The 23,719-nt window shown below is 40.9% G+C and overlaps 1 protein-coding gene across 25 annotated transcripts in view; it reads left to right on the top strand.

The window, feature by feature from the left end:
• The window catches only part of NRXN1 (neurexin 1), a 1,214,702-nt gene that overhangs the window by 531,423 nt on the left and 659,560 nt on the right, over nucleotides 1-23,719 (top strand). For all 25 annotated transcript variants that reach the window (XM_065401764.1, XM_065401747.1, XM_065401749.1 and 22 more), the window contains one exon: nucleotides 12,272-12,710. In XM_065401764.1, coding sequence (XP_065257836.1) covers nucleotides 12,272-12,710 — 439 coding nt within the window. The remainder of the gene's footprint in view (nucleotides 1-12,271; nucleotides 12,711-23,719) is intronic.

Below are 23,719 nucleotides of genomic sequence, written 5' to 3' on the forward strand. Positions count from 1 at the left end.
ATTGTCTTTTTAAGTGGATCAGGAAGTTGAGACAGCAGCTGCTGCCCCAAGCTCTCTCTGTCTCTCTCGGTCCGTGTCCCCTCCCTGCTCTATATGGAGAAGGGGTAAGCGGGGTGCAGGAGCAGGGGGGAGGGGAACACCCTGACATTACCCCCCCCCCCCATTCCCCTCCTGCACAGCAAGCAGGAGTCTCTGGGAGCAGCTCCAAGGCAGAGGGCAGGAGCAGCACATAGCAGTGGCAGGAGGGACAGCTGAACTGCCGGCAATTGATAGCCTGCAATTGATAGCGTCCTGGGTGGCTGCAGCACAGGGAACTTGGGGGAGCTGATAGGGGGGCTGCCCTGGTTACAAGGCCCCACCAGCTAGCTGCAATGGGCTGTTCTTCCTGCAAGCAGTGGACGAAGCAGGCAGTTGCCAAACGACATTAGAAGGGAGCATTGCACAACTTTAAAGGAGCATGTTCCCTAACTGATCAGCAACGTAACAATGAAACAATGTTAACTGGGATGACTTTAAGTGAGGAGTTATTGTATAAGGTGGGACCAATTCTGCTTTCCTTAAGCAAATCTGCCACTGAAGTCATTGAAGTCAATGGGAATAAGATCAGATCCACTGAAGTTAATAGGAGCTTTGTCTGAGTAAAGCAAAGTTCTATATATAAAAGTTGGATGCAGAAGAGATCCTCTTACAAAGTATATGTGGAAGGCAAGGATTTAGTAACACTTGTGCCTGCTGCACACCATTTGTTAGCAAAAACTGCTATTCGGAGCACTCTAAGTGTGATATGTGTTTCATTTACACCTAGTAACCTGTTGTCTGTCTAAGGAAAACAGAAACCAAAATATTATTATGCAAATGCAATATTAGAGAGCTTGAATGACTTTGTCTTTCCCTTCTTGTACTAAGCAATGGTGTGCTGCATGGAAATGGCATTGTTATTGGTTGCAATATGTTCATATGTTTTTATTAATTTTGTTCTGGAAGAGAGGGGTATGAAAAGAATAATCTTGTTTGAAAAGTTCTTATAAGAGCTGTGGAGCTATATTCTTGCAAAAGAAGAGACCTGGGCTCTTTCTTTCCTTTATCCTTTTCAATGCTTATCTTGGTTGGTGGTTTTACTATGGGGCTATAGTGTGCCTGATAGGCACTAATCTGCTGGATCTGGTGCAGAGCTGCAGTGACCCAGGGGGAGTCATTGTGCCTGAAGGTTCCTTGTCCTGCAAGGGCACGTGTCCACTGCACCATCCCTTAGGCTGGTCTGAGAAGGGGACACATCTCTGTGTTTCACCTTACCCCTTTTGTGATGCCTTATGCTCATAGGTGAACTAGCCTGAAGAACTTCCAGTTCTCAGTAGAGCTGCAAAGGTTGCCGTTGTGGCTGGCCCCTGAGTGGAGGGCTCTTGGCAAACCTGCAAGGGAACAAGTCACATTCTAGTTGTATATAAATGTAGGGACCTTTGTCAATATGTTTTTATGGTCAACAATGAATATTTAAACCAATGTCCTGTCAAGTGGGGAAAATCAGTCAGGTATTGGTGTGCTGTCACAAGAAACACTAGTGTGAGAGAGCCTACTGAATAAACAAAGAATATTTTATTACCTCCTAACTCTTACCCAAATAATTCAATAAAAGTTAATCCCCACAGTAATGTTTAATTCAAACTAACATCTCTTTGCAAGCATCTGAGCCATGCCTCCTCGGGTTTTGCATAAGCAATTTCTGTTTTGTTGTGTATTTTGGGACACCTAACTAGTTTTAAGACTGAGCTTGATACATTTATGAATGGGATTATATAGCATGGTTACCTGTGATAGGAGGGGACTGGACTCGATGACCCAAGAGGTCTCTCCCAATCCTATGTTATTAAGATGAAATACTTCGTGTTGCTTTAACATAATCCCTTCTTATCAGTGTAGCAGTAGTCTTGACGGACTCCAGTGTTAGTCCCACCTACCCCTTATTAAGAAGATGTTTTGAGGATGGGTTCTATTCTATTCTGGTTCTAATACTATACCCATAATAATATTTAAATGCCTTCCAATAATACGTTAAACTATGCGTCTAACCTCTGTTGTGTGGTACTTGTCTTATTTCTCCCTTCTTCTCGGCTGGGAGAAAAATGTTAATAGATTTATATATATGACTGCTGTGGTATCTGTTTTTTTATTAGTGAAGGCAGGTCACAGGAGTGCATGTTGCCCTGAAATAGCAAGTGGTGAGGTCTTAGATTCAGGTTGGTTCATTTCACAATCTGGAGCTGTTTCCAAGAAAGCTCAGTCTCCTGGCCAGGCAACTTGTATCCTTGCTGTAGACAGTTCCATTGTGTCTAGGGAAAGAAATTGTTGACTGCATTCCTTATGCTGGAGCTTTAGGTGATCTTGTAGGTGTTCCAGGACCTCATCATTAAGCACCTTGAAGACCGAGGTCTTGAATTGGACGTGATACTATCTAGGGAGCCAGCGTAGAGTGAGTGGAGGACAAGTCTGATATGCTTGTCATAGCCTGTGTTGCTGTGGATATGTGCTGCTGTGCTCTGTACTGATTGAAGTTTCCTAAAGGCCAGGTAGATTACATCTCTGTAGTCCATCTGGGTGGTAGTCCATCTTTGTAGTCCATCTGGGTGGTAATTATCACAGTTAGAAAATCTCTGGAACAGATTAAAGACTGCCATTCTCTCGACATGTGCTGAGTCCATTGGCTATGTCACCCACCATCACCAAGATTGGTTTGATGAGAATGATGCTGAGATTCAGGGCCTACTTGATTAGAAAAGAAAAGCTCATTGCATGTGGCAAATGACATATCACATCAGCAGAAGAAAGAGTCATACAAGCAACTCAAGGATGATGCGCAAAGGAAAATCCGTGACATCAAAAATAAGTGGTGGAGAGAAAAGACCCAGGATATTGAGCTTTATGCTGATAAACATGACATGAGGAGTTTCTTTCAGGAAATAAGGGCCATTTATGGCCCATTGTCCCATGGACCCACACCACTCCAAGACCAAGATGGGTCAACGTTTTTTAAGGACAGCGAAGCCATCAATGCTAGATGGAAGGAGTATTTTGAGCTACTCCTGAACTGTGAGTCAACTGTTTCTGATGCCACTATCGAGTCTATATGTCAATGACATGAAAGAGAATCTCTTGTTGACCCCCTCTCCCCACCCTTGAAGAAGTAACACAACCCATTATGCAAACTAAGAACAACAAGGCAGTAGGGCCAGATGGCATAGCTGATGTCTACAAGTTTGGAGGTAAAGAACTGGTAGGGAAGCTCCACGAACTTTTTCTTCATATCTGGTATAATGAGAAGATTCCAAAAGACTTGAGAAACACTAACATTGTTACAATCTTTAAGAAAAGAGATAAGTCAAAGTGTGGAAACTATCAAGGCATTGTCTTGCTATCTACAGCAGGGAAAATTTTTGCCTGTATCCTCTTAAACTGATTACTTCCCCTGGCTGAGGAAACGTTGCCGGAATCTTGGTGCAGTTTTAGACCATCCTGCAGGACAACCAACATGATCTTCATTGCCCACCAAATCCAGGAAAAATCTCGGGAGCAAAATCAGGACCTGTACATGGCTTTCATCAATTTGACAAAGGCCTTTGACTCTGTCAATCGCTAAGCCCAGTAGAAGGTGCTGGCCAGATTTGGCTGCCCTCCAAAATTTATTAAGGTCCGAAGGCCTCTCCATGATCAGATGACTGCCACAGTTCTGTGTAATGGCCTTGAGATGGAAACTTTCATCATCAAAACTGGGGTTAAGCAAGGATGCGTTGTTGCCCCAACCCTGTTTTCCATCTATTTAGCAATCATTTTGGTCCTCATTACAGATCATCTCCTCAATGGAATTGACATTCAATACAGAATGGATGGGCAGCACTTTAATCTTCGATGTCTTTGCTCGAAGTCTAAAGTCTTCAGGGCATCCATTACTGATCTTCAGCATGCTGATGATTGTGTCATCCTCGCGCACACTGAGAATGACCTTCAGTCCACACTGGATTTTCTCGCACAAACTTACTGAAGCTTAAGACTCTCACTCAATATTGAGAAGACTAAAGGGTTCTATCAACCTGCTTCAGGCCTTGCACATGACCCACCACAAATCACCATCGAGGGTCAGATTTTGGAGACAGTTGAGCACATTTTGCTACCTGGGTAGCCAACTTTCTCAAAATGCGAAAATCGACAGTGAGATCCAGCACAGGATCCAGTGCTCAAGTGCTTCCTTTGGGAAATTGCTCCGATGCATTTTCACGAACCGTGACCTACGACAGGACACCAAGATCCAGGTCTTTAAGACAGTTGTTGTTCCAACACTCCTCTATGGATGCGAAACCTGGGTGACCTATCAACAGCACCTCAAGAGTTTGTAGAGGCATCACCAACGATGCCTCCACAAGATCACCGCACTAATGCCAGCATCCTCGCCGAAGCCAATGTCACCAGCATTGACGCAATGATCCTCATGCACCAACTTTGCTGGGTTGGACATTGTGTGCGGATGCCAGACTCTTGCCTCCCAAAACAAGCCCTCTACTCTCAGCTCACCCATGGTGGTCAGAGTAAACCCTACAAAGACACATTGAACACGTATCTTAAGAAAACTGATGTGGACATCACAAGCTGGGAAGAGCAAGCCACCAACAGACCCCAATGGCGCCATATCCTCCATCAGGCAGTGGCCCGCTTCGAGGAGAAGCGCCTTGCCCTCTAAGCTGAAAAGAGAGAGAGGAGGAAGGTAAAAGAAATAACTTTCTCACAGCAGGCCGCTGGCCTGCCATAAAATGTCTGTACCTACTGCGGGCAGATTTGTGATTCCAGGATCGGACTCCTGAGTCATCTCAGGACCCATATGTAAATCGATGGTAGAGGTCATCCTCGAATCGAGGGATTGCCAATAATCAATCATCACAGTTCAGGGCAATTTTACTTGTATTCCCCTTCTGTGGTTCACCAAGGGCACCCATTCTTAGGTTTCTGGATCCCCAGCTGTCACTTCTCTTGGATACATGCACAAGTCTCACTCCATCATGACCAGGGCATTTCCAGATTGAACAGTTCCCTACCTTCTCTATGAATCCCCAGCAAGTCAGATTGTCTACACAGGCCTGCTTTGCTTTTCTCCTGAGAGGTTATAAACAGCATTATTGTCCACAGTTATAAGGTGCAACACAGCTTTACCTATGCAAGCACATATATTCCTAAGGTGAAAGCAATTCAGAGATAACTTATTAAAATAATAAAAGAACTTACACACATGCTAATAACCTTACCAAGGGCACTGGGAGGAGTCAGTCATTCAAACCCACCAAGGCGTTTTTCTGTGGTTACAAGTTCATAACAATTTTGGCTCAGAAAAAGCACATCCATGAATCTGAGAGTTGCTCCTTAATACAGTTTGGGCCTCTGATCTTGTCCTCATGAAACAAGTGGTCAGCAGACAAAGATCCCCTCCTCGGGGCAAAGCTTCAAAAGGCTGAGTTCCTGAATACATTACAGAGGGGATACATTAGTAAACACTTCCCCCTGGAGATTTCCTGGGAAACCTACTTAACTTTAAAAGTTCATTCTTGTCCTGCACATTGTTTCAGATAGTCCTTAGAAGCTTGCAGCACTTCCCAGGGTTTACATTAGTCATGTCTTCCCCTAGAGAAGTTACATACAATCCTGCAATAATACGTAAACATTTGCATTTTTAATACGAAGAACTTCTAAAAATATTTAAACTTAATTCAATGAAATTTAACTTAATTCAATAAGGTCCGGGAAATTGTTGTATCTGTCATAGTAACAAAAGCATATATGACTAGTACATACTGCCAGGATGGTACATAGCTGGTAGAGTGTTACTTGCAGATGCTGCTATGTGAGAATTTAGGATAAGCAAAGAATCCAGGAGCACTCCTATGCTGCAAACTGCACTGACATGATTACTTGTGGGTGTGTTTATAAACAGCCTTGGAAACTTCAGTCCCACTAAAAACATGATTATGTTTTCCCTTGGATTGAGTCCTCATTTAGAATTATATTTTGAGACTTGTCAGTGGTCAGATTTTAATCTATTTAGTGTGTACCATGCTGATTTTGTATCATCCCTATTTCTTAATCAAAATGTCATATGGTACCAAATCAAATGCATTATAGAAGTCTAAGTATATTACATCAATATTATTACCTGTATCAACCAAACTTGAAACCAAATAAAAAAGGATATACAATTAATGTGAAAAGTTATTGTCTGCAAACCCATGTTAGTTGCCATTATATATATTATTCTCTTTTCATTCTTTATTGATAGTCTAGTATCAGCCATTCCATCACTTTGCCTGGGATAGATGTGAGGCTGACAGGCATATAATCACCCAGGTCATCTCATTTTCCCTTTTAAAATATTGGCACATGAACTTTCTTCTAGTGTTCTGGAACTTTCCCAGTGTTCCAAGATTTATTGAAAATCAACATTGAGTCCACAATGCTCCTGAGACAGCTCTTTTAAACTCTGGGATACAAGTTTTCCACACGATCTGATTTTAAAATGTCTAATTTTAATAGCTGCCATTTAACGTCCTCCTGTGTTACTATTGTTATGAAAAGTATATCTTCATCTGATTTTTTACTAAATATAGAACAGAAATATCTATGGAATACTTCTGCTTTTTCTGCATTATTATTCACAACTCAATCCTTTCCATCTAGTTACTGTACAAATACCATTGTTAGATTCCTTTGTTCCTAATATAATCTTTAAAAACCTTCCCTTGTCCTTAATTCAACTGACAATTGATTTTTTCTTGGGTCTTTTTGCTTCCCTTATCAATTTTATACAATTCCAATCTTCTAATTTATATATTTATATTCACTGCTATCAACTTCCCCTTTTTCATGTGTGTGTTTATACGTAACATTTATAACTGCTTTTATTTCCCCTTTAGGTCTGATTACATTTTTTTTAATTAGCGTGGACTTCATTTGTGATTGTGACATTGAGAGTTTTTGAGACTCTAATAAAATATTCTTAAACAATTCCCAATTATCATTTTCATTTTCTGTTTTAATTTTTTCCCTGTTGATTTGGCTTATAATTGTCCTCAGTGTTGTGGAATTGGCCCTCTTAAAACACCAAGTATACTTTTTCATGTCATCCTCATTTGTTGTGTATGATCAAAATAATCATATCATGATCACATACATCTAAGGAATCACTCATTTCAGTTCTGTGATCAGTTCCTCTTTATTGGTTAAGATTAGGTCTAATATAAAATTCCTTCATGTTCGATGCTACATTTTTTTGAATTAGGAAATTGTCATCTATAATCTTTAGAAATTCTGAGGATGTTTCAATACTGGCAGCTTTAGATCTCCAGTATATGTAATTCTCTATAACAACAGAGTTCCCCCCCCCCCCCCCATAATAGATAGATGCTTAAGGAGTCAGTTACCTTTTTTCTCTAGTATGATGTGGTGGTCTTCAGCAGACACCAATAGTACCCATCTATCTCTTAGGACATGGATCCATAAACATTCAAGACCATTTGCATCTGAGTTGTCAGTGTCTAAGGATATGTCTGCACTGCAATAAAACACTGCAGCTGGCCCATGTCAACTGACTGAGGCTCGTGAGGCTTGGCTGTGGGGCTATAAAATTGCAGTGCAGATATCCAGGCTTGGGCTGAAGCCTGTGTTCTGGGACCGCAGCTGGCCTCAAGCCCAAGCCCGGATATATAGACTGCAATTTTATAGTCCTGCAGTCTGAGCCCCATGAATCTGAGTCAGCTGACACAGGCCAGACGCAGGTGTTTTATTACAGTTTAGACATATCCTCAGAAACAGATAAAGCCATTTTTTACATAGTGCCCTATCCTTCTCCCCTTTTGCCATCTCAATCCTTCCTAAAAAGACTATAACATTGATTTTAACATTTTAGTCATGTGGATCTTCCCATCAATTTTCAGTAATATCAAATAGATTGAATTTATGCTCTCAAATGAGCAATTCCAGTTCCTCTTGTTAATTACCCACACTTCTTAGCATTGGAATATAGGCAATTAGGTTTTTTTTCTCTTCATGGCCCTTGATTTACTTGATTAATTTTTGTTCCCAACATCTTGATTTAGTTATGAGTGTTCATTTGTTCCCCCTTTTCACCATCCCCTTTTGTTGTTAAACACCCTGCTGTCTAGTCTAGCCTAGCCTGCTGTCCCCTAGAAAATTGGTTCCCCTTCTACTGTGATGAAACTATAAAGCCCACTCCCTCCCCCGAGGAAGGTGGGTCAGTGTTCCACTAAACTATGTTACACCACTTACCTAGCCAGTGGTTCACTTCCAGAATCTTCTACCTTTAGTCTTCCTTTGTTCACGGGACAAAAAGAAGCTCCAAGAAGATCACTTGGACCTTCTGCATCCCTCTGAGTTCCCTTAAGCCATCTAAAATCTGTGAAGTAGTGTCATTAGTTCCAATATGTTCCATCTCCAATGGATCTTTTCCCATCAACTTCCAATCTTAGAGTCACATTTCATGCCTTGGCTTCAGGAAGAGAGCATACCACTCTGGTGTCCCCTTGCAAAGTGTTGTTTCAATTCTTCTTACAATAGAATTCCCAACAAGGACAGTCTGTCTGTCTTGCATAGTTGGTGATCTCTTTGTGGGCATGCTAAGCATCCCTCCGCAGGTGTGTCCCATACGAGCTCTCCATTTCATTGGACCAGTGAATCTTCACAGATATTTTTGAGACAAGGTAGGCAAGGTAATATCTTAAGGTAACAGAAGTTGGTCCAATAAAAATATTACCTCATCCACCTGGTGTATCTAATATCCTGGGACCAACATGGCTACAACACTGCAAACAACAAGAGATATTTTGGGCTGTTTTCACACTAAGAATATAACAATTGGATACTTCTCCTCCTCTTGCCTCTGGTGGCTATGAACTGCCAGGCCTCATCTTTGGTGCCCATGCTCTCTGGTTCCTCGGTGGACAGTTCTTTTCTCTCTTGAATCTAGCATGGTAATGCTTGCTCTTTCTGCTAGTGCAAGATTTCCTCAAGCTCTCTGATAGTCTGCAGTGTCTGTACTTGTCCTTCCAGAGCACAAATCTTTTCTTCCAGCACAGCCACCAGCTTACACTTCATACAGAGGAATTCCCTTCTAGCAGGGAAGATATCACGTCACATCTGTTGCAGGACACAACCACTGTTCCGTCACTGACCATCACAGTACTGATCACAGAACAATACCTAGAAAGGGAGCCTCTCACACTCCTTCTCCACACTCCCCTGTTTGCCAATCCCATTGCCCACTCAGGAGTTTGCCTAGTAACTTCATTGGAGTTGACACTGATTAACACTAGGGTAAGATAAGATTCAGGCCTATTTAATGTCTGCATATGTATAGTAAAGACTATTTTTTCCTCTCTATGGACCCATTCTAAGACGGGCAGAGCACCTTCAGCTCCAATGGGAAGAAGCAGCACCGTATAGAACTGTACCCAGTGAGAAAGAGGGGGAGAGATTTATTGTTAGTTTTTAGGACTATATTTTAATATGGTGGAATATGTTCCACCATTATTTATTATAAAACTGTCTGGTCATATCCTCAGCTGGCGTAAATTGTCATTTCTCCATTTAAATTAATGGAGTTCCAATGATTATACCAGCTGAGGATCTGGCCCTCACATTTTTAATATATGTTTATATTTGGAGACTATTTTACAACAGCCACTCCTGAGATGTGTCATCTACAATATGTCTACCTTTGATCTAGGCTCATAACTCCCAACTTGAGGAGAGGCACCCATGCCAGGTCTGGTCAAGCTAGTGCTCTAGAAATAGAGGGTAGCCACAACAGCACAAACAAGAGGAGGGGCGAGCTGCCAACTACATACCTATCTGAGACTCAAGGCAGCTCACCCCTCCTGCCATTCATGCCAGCACAGCTATGCTCTATTTATTAACACACGAGCTCAATCAGAGCTAGTGCAGCTATGTCTCCTTTCGTTGGAAATTATACTCCTATCTCAAAGTGTAGCCATACCCTTAGAAACACAAAATGTTAGGGGGCTAAAGAGAGATTTCAACTTTACTGGGACCCTCAATTAATGATGTTTCAGAGCCAGGCATTTACTGTGCATTATTGATTAATGTTATTGATTGTTTAACATGATCCCAAATGCCCATTAGTGGAGAGACTTGCATATAGAGCAGTCATGTTATTCAGAACACAGAAATAACACCTCTTCCAGAATATGTTGATAAACTGTATGACAGCAGTGGTTTTATTGCTTAGAAAATCACTTGTGTGGCCAGCTTTTCCTGGGGTGGAGTAAAACAAATGTGTGATATGGAACAGAAGCATTTGAAACGCAGGTTGATTAAATTAAAAACAAATACTGTCTTTCAGTTTTATCCAATAATCTTCAGCCAGACTTTGATGTTGGGGAAATTCAGCAGCATGGCATCCAGTCATACTGTCTGTGATTGTCCTTGCTTCAGTCTTTTCTCTGATATTGGCGTCCCAATTGTATTGCTTCATGATCAACACAGATGCTATTATCCCCAATTCCTAGGACAAGGCAAAAATGTGTTAACTTATGGGAAAAAATGTTACAAAGTGATATCTGACCTTGAAAGATTTTGTATACAGGAGTACAAAACTTAAGAAAGTAATAAAGAGCTTAGGGGAGCAAGAAACCTAATACTTCAGTGACATCAGCAAAATGGCTGCACACAGAAGGCTATTCAACAATCAAGTACACAAAAGCTAATATGCCACAGATAGCACAAATTCTGTGCAGATTCTTTTAGATTATTTGAATTAACTGTAGGGATATTTTTAGAGCAATGCTGTTTGATTTAATTCAAGCTATTGTTAGTGTTAGTTAATGAAAAGAGCTACTTCATATATTATATAGATATAGATATATATAAATAAGGTTACAAATAATAGCCAACATGAATTTGTCAAAAACAAATAATGCCGAAACAACCTAATTTCATTCTTTGACATGGTTGCTGGCCTAGTGGAAAAGGGGGAAGCTGTAGATGTGATTTATCTTGATTTAAAGTAAGGCTTTTCAGACAGTCCCACATGACATTCTCCCAAGCAACATAGGGAAATGTGGTCTAAAATTACTATAAGGTGGATACATTTTTTTGAAAGATTGTACTTGAAGAGTAGTTATGAATGGCTAGCTGTCATATTGGTAGGATGCATCTAGGGGGTCTCACAGGGGTCTTTTCCTGGGTCCAGTGCTTTTTAATTTGGATAATGGAGTGGAGAGTATGCGTATAAAATTTGCAGATGATGCCAACCTGGGAGGGGTTATTAACACCTTGGAGAAGAGGATTGGAATTCAAAACAACCTTGACAAATCTGAGAATTGGTCTGATATCAACAACTTGTAATTAAATAAACACGTGTAAAGTACTGCACTTAGGAAGGTAAAATCAAATGCACAAATACAAAACAGGGAATAATTGGCTAAGCAGTAGTACTGCTGAAAAGGATCTGTGATTATAGTGAATCATATTGAATATAAGCCAACAATGTGATGCAGTTGTGAAAAAAGCTGATATCTCTCTGGGGTGTGTTAATAGGAGTTGACATATGTAAGATGCGGAAGGTAATTGTCCTGCTCTATCAGCACTGTTGAGGCCTCAGCTGGAGTACTGTGTCCCAGTTTTGAGTGCCACATTGTAAGAAAAAATTGGAGAGAGTCCAGTGGAGAGCAACTAAACTGATAAAAGGTTTCAAAAACCTGGGCATATTTAGTGTTGAGAAAAGACAGGGGAAACCTGGTAAGTCTTCAGATATGTTAATGGCTGTTACAAAGAGGACTATGATCAGTTGTTCTCCATGTCCAATGCAGGTAGGACAAGAAGTAATCTATTTAATTTGCAGCTAGTAAGATATAGGTTAGGTATTAGGGAAAACTATCCAACAATAAGGATAGCTAAACACTGAATAGACTTCCAAGGGTGGTTTCGGAATCCCCATCATGGGAGGTGTTTAAGAACAGGTTAGCCAAACACCTGTTAGGGATTGTCTAGGTATACTTGGTCCTCCCTCAGTGCAATGGCTGGACTAGATGACTTCTCAAGGTCTCTTCCAGCCCTACATTTCTATGATGTATATATTTGTACATTCTCATATATTAAATAGCATCCATTATTAGCGACTGACATGCTTGAACCTATTGAGGGTTATGTTTGATTGGTTAATACTGTTAATTCTACCATTGTAACCACTGTGCTTTGTTTGCAGGTTGTATATAAAAATAATGATGTCAGACTGGAGTTATCTCGACTTGCCAAGCAAGGAGACCCTAAAATGAAGATTCATGGAGTTGTAGCATTTAAATGTGAGAATGTTGCAACCTTGGATCCAATCACATTTGAAACACCAGAGTCTTTCATCTCTTTGCCAAAGTGGAATGCCAAGAAAACAGGGTCAATATCATTTGACTTTCGCACAACTGAGCCAAATGGACTGATTCTTTTCAGTCATGGAAAACCAAGGCATCAGAAAGATGCCAAACACCCACAAATGGTAAAGGTTGACTTTTTTGCCATCGAGATGCTTGATGGGTACCTTTACCTGCTCTTAGACATGGGATCGGGTACTATTAAAATAAAAGCCTTGCAAAAGAAGGTGAATGATGGAGAGTGGTACCATGTGGACTTTCAGCGGGATGGACGGTCAGGTAAATTTCTTTGAATAGCTTCTTCTTCTTTTCTTTTTTCTGTTTAAAAACATCAGGAAGATTTGAGAGTTGTAATTATATGGTGTTTTTTACTGTTGAAGTTACACATCATCAGCTAAATAAGGGAGGTATAATGAATTATTATTGTCAGGTATTAAAACTCAAAACACAAATGATTTCCAGAGAACAGTATGTTATGTGAACATTTACTGGGTAATCAAGTACTAAATCTTGCAAGTCAATGTATCATGTACTTCCAAAAAACAGTAAAAACAACAAAAATAAACTATCAAACAGACAGGGCCGGCTCTGGCTTTTTTGCCGCCCCAGGGAAAAAAGCCTCCGGGGGGGGGGGGCGGCGAGCCCCGGCGGGGGCTCCGCTCTCCCGCCAGGGGGAGGGCGGCCGGAGCCCCGGGGCGACGGTGGCGAGCCCCGGGGTGAGGGTGGCGAGCCCCGGCGGGGGCTCCGCTCTCCCCCCGGCGGCCGGGGGCAGGGCGCCGGGGGTGAGGGCGGCGAGCCCCGGTGGGGGCTCCGCTCTCCCCCCGGCGGCCGGGGGCAGGGCGCCGGGGGGGAGGGCGGCCGGAGCCCTGGGAGGAGGGCGGCGAGCCCCGGTGGGGGCAGGGCGGCGAGCCCCGGCGGGGGCTTGGCTCTCCCCCCGGCGGCCAGAGCGCCGGGGGCAGGGCGGCGAGAGGGCGGCGAGCCCCGGTTGGGGCTCGGCTCTCCCCCCGGCAGCCGGGGGGAGGGCGCGGGGGGGAGGGCGGCCAGAGCGCCGGGGGGAGGGCGGCGAGCCCGGCTGTGGCCCCGCTCTCCCCGGCGGCCCGAGCGCCGCGCCGCCCCCCTCCAGGTGCCGCCCCAAGCACCAGCTTGGTTGCCTGGTGCCTGGAGCCGGCCCTGCAAACAGAGCGCCCTGTACTCCTGATAATGACTTACATCATCATATTTGTAAAAGGAGCTGAAGTGGCAAATTGCAAGTTTAAAAAAACAACAGCAACAAAAACCACAACACACTAGAAAATTGTAAGTAATCTCCTGCATAGTAAAAGTGAATACTGTGCCCAGAGAAACAACCAAACCCTTCTAATGAAGTCAGTGAACTGCTGCATAATTAATATGAATGCTAATAAATCATGATCAAAACATGGCATTATATGTGGAGCTAAGAAAATAATTGATTTGTTTTCTGTTTGGTGGCTGAACAGAAAATATGAAAAGAAAATTGCTTTGTTTTGAAATGAAACTGAATTTTTTAATTTTTTCTTGCAGAAATGAAAAACCAGAAAAAAATTGTTTAGGTCAAACAAAATGTTTGACTGTGAATTTGAAACTGTTTTGACATTTTCTAAACAAACCATTGCAACTTTTCTTAAATATTGTTTTTTTGGGGACTTTTTCAGCTGAAACTATTCACCAACCTGAATTCGTGAATAGATTTGTTGTCCTGAAAAATGCATTTTTCAGCAAACTTACTGCATGCTGAAAAAATTCCCCCCAGTTCTAATTGTATACTAGCAAAAGTGGAAATATTTGACTAGTGGCCATTGAAACCAACATGAGTAATTAGGTTTAATAATTACTCTTACTGTTAGTAATAAAAACATCAGCTGCCCCTAACTCTGCAGTAAAATGTCAAGTCACACAGGGCATGTCTATGTTGCAACTAACACTTGTTGCTGGCCCATGTCAGCTGGCTCAGGCTGGACTGCAGAGCTATAAAACTGCAGTGTAGACATCCAGGCTGTGAGGCCCCACCCAAATCAACTGATATGGGCCAGCCATGGATGTTTAACTGCAGTGTAGACACATCCATGCCTTAGTGTGTTAGCTAGTGAAACCTTTTTACATTCCAGTTGCAGTTGGTTTAATACAAGTTGACTTCAGGAATTGATTCAGAGGACTGTTTAAGGACTTCTATAGTTCCTCTTCCAACTCCTATGTAAAGGTTCATGCCAAGATTCTTCTAAGAATAAAACAGAATCTAGAAGGTTTTAAAAAAATTCCTAAGAAATAACGTACATCAAAGCAGTAAATAATAAGGCTATAATTCATTCAGCCAGGGAATTCTTGTGATGTATTCCACAAGAGCATTCTTAAATGATCTGTGGTTTATCTACATAACTAAAACAGCTAAATGGCACTACATTGTTAATTTATGTACACTTCAAAGGTGTATTATTTAATCTCCATAGTTGAAAACCTACTGTATACCTCTTCTATTTCTCCCTCTGTATCTTGGGTTCCTTTGTTTTTTAACTTCCAGGTTTCTGGTTTATCTTTCTTCCTTCTCCTTATCTGGCATTATTATTTACTGTACATTCCAAAAGCTATATGATTTTAGCATAGATTATTCATTTGCTTGTTATGAAACTATACTTTGGGCTGGTCTTGGAGATGTACTGACAGCTTCCAGATTCAGTGGTAATTAAGACACTTATCTTGCAGGAGACTCTCAACAGTGTATAGGATGAGACCTCTGCTGAAAAAGTAATGATATACTTTAGGGCCAGATTTTCCAAACAAAGCCTGCCTTTTAGTGTTCCCAATTTTCCAATACAATTTACTTAATTCAGATGGCTGAAAAACTAATTACACCTGTAAATCAGATATTAGATAGTCCAGTGACCTAAACTGGAGCCACATAATTGCAGGTGGAAAAAGAGAAGCCCAGAAAAAGACAGGACCCAAAATTTAATTTAACTTAACCTACCCTGGGGTTCCAGATATAATTATGAAAAATAACTATATGGTTCCTGAGTTCTAGTGGGTTGCAACATGAACTATAGAAAGGTTAATTTTCTGGATGTCTCATCTCACTTAGTTATTTACTCCTCATGAGGTAACAAATCTGCCCCAAACCCTCAACTATGATTGAACATCCAGTGGTAATCATATTATTTACAATGTGATCTTCATTTTGTATCTTCTCTTCTTAAATACTTTTTCAGGGATTGACCTAGATACAATCTGTCCCTGGGACAATTCTGAGAAGTGGAGGTTATTGCTACAATCAGAGTCAGTTCTATTCAGAAAATGAATGCAGTGTAGTTGGTTACATTTGAAGATATGCCCCTAAATGTTCATAGTTGTACAAGACTTTGGCCCACAATTTTTGTTAAGGAACTGTGAGGCCAGGGCCGGCTCTAACTTTTTTGCTGCCCCAAGCAGCAAAAAGAAGCGCTGCCCCCCCGAGCCCCCGCCCCGCGCCACCCCCCCCCGAGCGCCCCGCCCCGCGCCGCCCCCCCCCCGCCGAGCGCCGCGCCGCCGGATCCGCCCCCCCCCCCCCGCCGAGCGCCGCCGGAACACCCCCCCTCCAAGCGCCGCGCGCCGCCCCCCCCGCCGAGCGCCGACGGAACCCCCCCCAGCGCCAAGCCCCGCGCCGCCCCCCCGCCGAGTGCCGCGCCGCCGGAGCCTGCCCCCGCCGCCGGAAACCCCCCCCCAGCGCCGAGCCCGCGCCGCCCCCCTGCCGAGCGCGGCGCTGCCGGAGCCCGCCCCCCCCCCGCCGAGCGCCGTGCCGCCGGAGCGCCCCCCCTGTGGAATGCCGTGCCGCGCTCCCCCCGCCGCCCCTTACCAGGTGCTGCCCCAAGCATATGCTTGGTTGCCTGGTGCCTGGAGCCGGCCCTGTGTGAGGCTAAACTCAGGGTAAATCTCTGGAAAATGTTGGTGAGTTTTAAGTATCTAGGTTACTTTCAGGGATGATATATACCAAAGAGTTTGAAGACCAATGTGTTCACCACCATTTGTTTGCAAACATTTAGCCATGAATAATTTTACTGTAGTGTTTATTGTTAGCACTTGAATATTATGTACTACTTTTAAGCAAAACTTCTAAAGTTAATTTAGATGGAGGCATGAATACTTTAAATGTCTGTTATAGGTTGTTTTTCTCTTTGAAGAATAACACTGATTTGCCCTAGGTCATGCACTCATAGATAGGGATGGATAAACAGAAATGGGTAAAATTAGCAGGGTGGATTTGATTTAAATCAAATTGATTTATATCATGATTTAAATCACTAGTCAGGAAGACTCAATTTAATCATGGATTTCTATATAAAAGTCCATTCTTGTTGGTTGTTATAACCTTAATACATATTCTTCACAACTCATAGATAGATGTAGGATTCATTATTAGAAGGTACACACTATACATTTTAATGTGATTTTCAGATTAGTTTTACAGCTATATCTTAAAATGAATGATTGTTTGGTTATTTCATTTACCAAAGGTAATTGAAGCAGATATTTATGAAGTCATTAGGAGGTGAACTATCTCCAGTTCAACAGGTTAATCATTAATATTTGGAGGATTTTCTTGCCATGCTGTATTAGGAGGAGAATATCACCATACATTTAAATTGTTTTATTTAACTAAAACAACAATCTTATGTATTCTGGATTTTTTTCTTCAACAGCAAACATATAATATTTTAACAAAACAAGCATATGAATTTTTGAATTTAGTTAAATATTCAATTTTTTTTTAAATCAGGTTTGTTTTTGTTATTTTTTTTTAACTAAAATGGTTAAATGCAATATTTAAAAAAAAAATATTAAATCGACTATGTCAGCCAGGTCAACATGAGAAACTTAAAATATTGGCTTCTGCAGCTAACTCAGTCGTCTTCATCTTCATGTTCCTGTTTGTTCATAATCTGGAAAAGAAAAACAAGCTTTCCTGCTTTTTCAGGCCCCAAATGATTTCATAATTTGGAATGAATTAGTCCAAAGGAAGAAAATATTCTTTCTACACCGGCAGAAGAAGTTACTGCTGTTAAAAGTGAGATTATCACTTCAACAGTCTCTGAATCCAAGTGATTAAATGACTTCCACCAGTTCACTGGTGTGACTTTCTTTAAAACATCAGCAGCAAACATATATTTCTTGAATGGTGCCCCTTAGCTCTGAAGTTTATTATAGTTGGCATTATGGAGGGATGATTGCTGGATGTCCATGTCATAGCCAACTCCTCTTCTTCAGCAGTTAAGTTTTGACCCTGGTTCCGAGTATTGAGAATATTTCCAAGAAAATGAGCTGGAGATAGTGCTTGTCCCATTCATTTTTTTAATGCTTGTAATTTAACTCTGTCATTGCATATTTATCTTTTTAAGATCTCACTCAGTTCCTTCCAAATTTCAACAGCATCAGCAATAAAACAGCTATTTCCCTGCATTTTGTTCAAGGCTACAGAAATAGGCTTCAGGGTACTCAGCATGTGTTCAACATTTCTCTTAAGCCCAATGTTGAAAACTTTGGCTGTGACAGTGCCATCTATTTTTTCATGATTTTGTTCACAAACTGTCATCAGATTAGGTCAGTTCTTGATATAGTGCTCAAAACAGTCCACTACTGAGTTCCATCACATGTCTTGTGGGAGAGTTAGCTTGGTTCTTCCCACTTTTTTTCAGAACAGCTGCTGCAAAGTGGCTGTTACTGAAGGATTTTGCAATTTCAACAACATTAGCCTTTATTTCTGGAACACTGAAGTCTTTGGCTAGGAGGTGCATCGAATGAGCACTCCAACCGTATGTTATTAGCTTGGGACTTTCTTCACTCTCTTCTAAATAATTTCATCTCATCTTGTATATATTTGGAGCATTGTCTGTGACCAAGCTGCATACTAGACATTTTAATTTTTTTTCACAGTTTGTTATAGCTCTTACTGCTACTTCTTGTAAGTATTCTGCTGTGTGTGCATTTCCTGATGTATCAATTGTTTCTGTAAGGAAGACATTCCCTTCTTCTGTTGTCATACAAGCACATACAACAGGATCATTGTGGACATTGCGCTACCCATCAAGACTCATGTTAACAATTTTACCCTCTAGACCTTTTGCACACTGCCCAATTTCTCTTTCGTACACTTTATCCAGCAATTTACTTGCGACATCTCTGTTGGGTGGACTGTATCGTGGTCGTAATGACTGAACCATGTTAATGAAGTGTGGGTTCTCAATCATACAGAAAGGAGAGTTTGTTGCATAAACAAACTAGGCAATTTTTTCATCAATTATCTCTTTTTGCAATTTGCTGGTAAACAAAATAAGTCAATGCAGTTATTTAATTATCATTACCATACTTCTCATTTAGCATTACTCATTGCATTCACTGACACTCAGTACTACTTTAAAGGTGAAATTGTAAAAGGAAGATCTGCCCATTTCAGATATTTATTTTTTATCACAACTGAATCTAAAATGATAGTACCATAGAGTAACAACTATATTTTTTGCTCAAACATGAGAATTCAAGAATAGTCCGGAAGGAAGACAGGCAGTCCTTAAGAAAGAAGTATGAAATAAAAAAGTTGACCAACCTGAAGATCCTGCATGTTCAGACATGTTCCTTTCATCATCTTTAATGCAGCTTCCCCCTGAGAAGGAACATTTCTCATGATGTTGTTTCATTTGGGCAACCAGGACTTGCATTTCTTTGTTGCACTGTTTGCATTTTGCACACATGCCTGTCTTACTCACAGGTAGAGGAACTTCTTTAAAATATTCCCAAACTGGGTCTCTTTTACGGCCTGCTGCCATTATAGGTTTTCCCTTCTAGTGAGATAATGTTATGGTAGATCTCAGATCAATGAAGGTGACACTCAGAAAGACCTCAAGACTTCTGGAATATGCTGCGCAAACAGTTTAACTTTTGTTTCTACTGCCTGCCCCTCCCTTCTCACATTTATCTCCAGACTTCTTCTCCTTGTCCAGATCTATTTCACCCCAACAATCTTCTATTCCTTGAACTTTTTGAAACTTTGCACTTTTAGAGAGAGGTAAGGGATTGACTCTGTGTACACAAATTTGCAGAGGGACAATAGAGTTGGGGTCTGTGATTTCTCACCTCTATATATTATTTATTTATTTATTTATTTATTTAAAAAACATTTTTTCTGTTAACAAGCTGGAGACACAAATCTACAGTTTGAGAACTGCAAAACTAAGCATTTCCGATAGTATCTTCTAGACTGAGCACTGAGTCCCATTGGGTAGATAGAAAGATTAATTTAAATAATCTATACAGAAGTCCCTGGAATCCATAAGATTGGGTCCCTAATCCATGAACTATTGGAACTAATTTACAAAACTTTTCTTAAACATTACATGAATATATTGTCTCATACTATAGAATTAGAATTTATAATCCCTATTCCATGATAAGATATCTTTGAGCTATAATGTATCTTAATTAAAACTCTTTTGATAGGTTTTTTTCCTCAAAAAGCATTTTATCAAAAAAATCCTATTTGAATAAAAAAAATCTATTTTTTTTTATTTAAAAAAAAAATTGTTGATTTTTATCCACCCTGAAAATTAGTACTATACTGAACTTTCATCTAAAACCTGAACCCAACACAAATGGGTTTGAATATGTTTGGCTAATATTTACAGTGGGAAAAGTACTGAAATTCTTACTCCGTTTTTGCATAGGCAATGCTGTCATCTAATCTAATGGGAGTATTGCCTAAATAATGGCTGAATAAGGACCACAGAATTTGCATCAGAAAAAAACATTTGATTAACATAAAAATAAGTTGTGTGTTCCTCTTTTTCTTCTGACTGGAAATGAAAGTACCAAAATATTCTGAGCTAGATTCTGCCTCCTATCGTGTTTGGTCGTGTCTTACACAACTCCTCACTATTACACACTCAGTGTGAGTAATCATGGCAGAATCTATGAGAGGGGCATCTTCTGCAATAAAGCTATTCCAGCCAAAACCAGGAATACTGGAAATCTCCTGAGAGACTGATCTTTTGAGATCTCCAACTTATTAGCTACTTATCTGAGCCGATCACTGCTAACATGACATCTTTTAAATTTGTTCTCCATCTTCATGAATAAGTAGCTCAAGTACCATATTTGCTGCTAAATAACGTTCCATGTTTTGCAATCTTTTATTCTTACATTTCTCTAGCTTTCAAATCCAAAACAGAGTGGTGCCCACTGATAATAGAAAGCTGTGATGCTTCTCAAGGAGCGTGGCTAATTTCCTTGACTTCAGTATTAGCAGGATCAGCAAGTGCTTTGATTTATTTTCTGGTCTTTGCTCTCTTCCTGATTTTCAGCCACAGGAAACATCCACTCTAAGCTGCAGCAACAACAACTATCGCCTTTCTCTTATCTAGCTAGCCTTGTTTGGCCACAGCTGTTACCAGACTACCAGATAATATTCAATATTGCACTCTGAGAGTGCGATATAATATAACCAGAATAGCCTAGCCTTTTCTTAGATTTTCACTATCTGCCAATAAACAGCTATGAGAGTTTCACATTGTAACTTAATAGACTATGTAAGGTAAGTATAGAGATCAAGGTAGCTGCACCAGCTGCAGTTACAATCTCAGTATTTTACTGATCACAATTGATGAGACAAGGTTTAGAAATATGTCTGTGCATGGATGTCTTAGTTTCTTGTAAACAGACTTATAAAAACTAAATTGCTGAGATAATGAATATGATTGAAGAGGCTCATTAACAGATACCTAAGGGAAATGTTTGGCTGTTCAGCTGTTACAGTACTGCCAACTTTGCAGTAAAAGAAGTAGGAACATACCATGAAACAGCTGCAAAAGTCTTTGCCCACAGTGGTTTTTGTGACATATTAGGGCTAGGTTAATAACTGATTTGTGAGGCCTGAGTATTGTTTAAATTTTTGTTAAGCTGTTTGGCATACTCAAGGATAACCTCACAAGCATTTTTTTAGCAAACTGCTATTCTTTAGAAATCATCATTACACATTAAAATCAGATAGAGAATGCATCATTCTTGTCAGCCTTCAGTGGTGTACAGCGCTGTAAAACAGATTGTATCAGCAGTTATGCATGGGTAAGCCAGCATTTAAGGGCTAAAAAGTCACTGATATTTTGAATTAAAGTCAGAGTTCTAGTTTAAGCATAGAAATTATCATGTGTATGTTTGTGTGTGTGTGTGAGAGTGAGAGAGAGAGAGAGAGAGAGCGCTCGCACATGGATCTCACCAGAGCATATAATTAGAGGTTTACTGTAATCAGTCTTTCACTGCAAGCAGCACTTCCTAAATAGACATTACAAGCCCTGTTGTTTGGTGCTTATATATAAAAATATGTATAATATAATAGACCATTCATGAATCATCACACTTATTCCTGATTAAATAAGTATTTGAAATTCCTTATTTGAAGTGTTGGATTGTCCTGGTGCTCCAAAGATAAACAATCCTAATTAGTCTTCCATTCATTCAAGTAGTGTTCTGGGTTGGTACTGTACATGTGATTGTTTATCCATAAAGTAGTACAAAAAACCCCAAATTCTGCCCTCAGATAATCCATACAGTACCTGACTGGGTGTCCCATTGTTAAAGATCCAACAGGTCATAGCAAGAGCCTAAAAGATGGACTTGCTTCCAGGTGGTATTGGGGAAAAGAAATACTTCTTTATTAAGATTCTGAAGTTAAATTCATTGATCAAGGATCAGTGCTCTGAGTCAGATCAATCCCTGAAGCTCACTTAGTGCAGTCCTTAACTAGGCCTTCCCTTTCCTCTCTAAGACCCAAAAGTCAATCAAAAAGTTTTTAAGCAGTTTTCCCTCTAGGTTTTCCTTGCCTCAGGGAGATATGGAGAATCTTTTCTACTCACCAGGTGGTCAAGCAGTCTGTGAAAGAAGCCACCTTTTCCCTTGGATGCTCACTGTCTCATCATTGGCTGTATTAATATTTATTTGTTTTATATCACTCTAGCAGCGAGGTGCCCTGCTCATAGACCCAGAGCTCATTGTGCTAGGCACTGTACAAACATAGAACAAAAATCTAATCTAATGCTGTAGTTTCTCAGCTCTGCACATCCATTTTCCTCTAAGACATCCCTTCCACCTTCCCACTAAAACAGTTTTTCTTCTGCCATTCTGGCAAAAGCATCTGCCTACATCTCTAGGTTGAAATTATAAAGCTATGCTGCAACATATTGGCAATGTAGCTGAAGAACTCCTCTCTCGAGCTCTGCAAAATAAGGAGAGCTCCAAAGGCATGGTATAAAAATGGAGTAAACCCAAGATCACATAGATAACTGTTTCTCCCATGACGGATTTGTGCTTCTTTTTTTAGAATCATTGAATGTTATAATTTCCATAAGATCTCAAAGAGCTGCCACTGGCAAAAGCATCTGCCTACATCTCTAGGTTGAAATTATAAAGCTATGCTGCAACATATTGGCAATGTAGCTGAAGAACTCCTCTCTCGAGCTCTGCAAAATAAGGAGAGCTCCAAAGGCATGGTATAAAAATGGAGTAAACCCAAGATCACATAGATAACTGTTTCTCCCATGACGGATTTGTGCTTCTTTTTTTAGAATCATTGAATGTTATAATTTCCATAAGATCTCAAAGAGCTGCCACTGATCATCTAAATTTTGTGCAGTGTCATAAGTTTTGATGAAAAATTGGTCCATCTGTCAGTCAAGATATCATAAGAACATAAAAACGGCCATATTTGGTCAGACCAAAGATCCATCTAGCCCAGTATCTTGTCTTCTGACAGTGACCAATGCCAGGTGCCCCAGAGACCAGCCTGGCTTAACAGTGAAATCTTCAGTGAGCTTAAACTCAACAAGGAAGCTTGCAAGAAGTGGAAATTTGGACAGATGACTAGGGAGGAGTAGAAAAATATTGCTCGACCATGCAGGGGTGTAATCAGGAAGGCCAAGGCACAATTGGAGTTGCAGCTAGCAAGCCATATGAAGGGTAACAAGAAGGGTTTCTACAGGTATGTTAGCAACAAGAAGAAGGTCAGGGAAAGTGTGGGACCCTTACTGAATGAGGGAGGCAACCCTAGTGACAGATGATATGGAAAAAGCTGAAATACTCAATGCTTTTTTCGCCTCGGTCTTCACAGACAAGGTCAGCTCACAGACTACTGCACTGGGCAGCACAGTATGGGGAGGAGGTGAGCAGCCCTCAGTGGTGAAAGAACAGGTTAAGCACTATTTAGAAAAGCTGGACATGCACAAGTCCATGGGTCCAGATATAATGCATCTAAGGGTGCT

The sequence above is a fragment of the Emys orbicularis genome, chromosome 3 (assembly GCF_028017835.1).
Source record: "Emys orbicularis isolate rEmyOrb1 chromosome 3, rEmyOrb1.hap1, whole genome shotgun sequence".
Taxonomy (NCBI): domain Eukaryota; kingdom Metazoa; phylum Chordata; order Testudines; family Emydidae; genus Emys; species Emys orbicularis.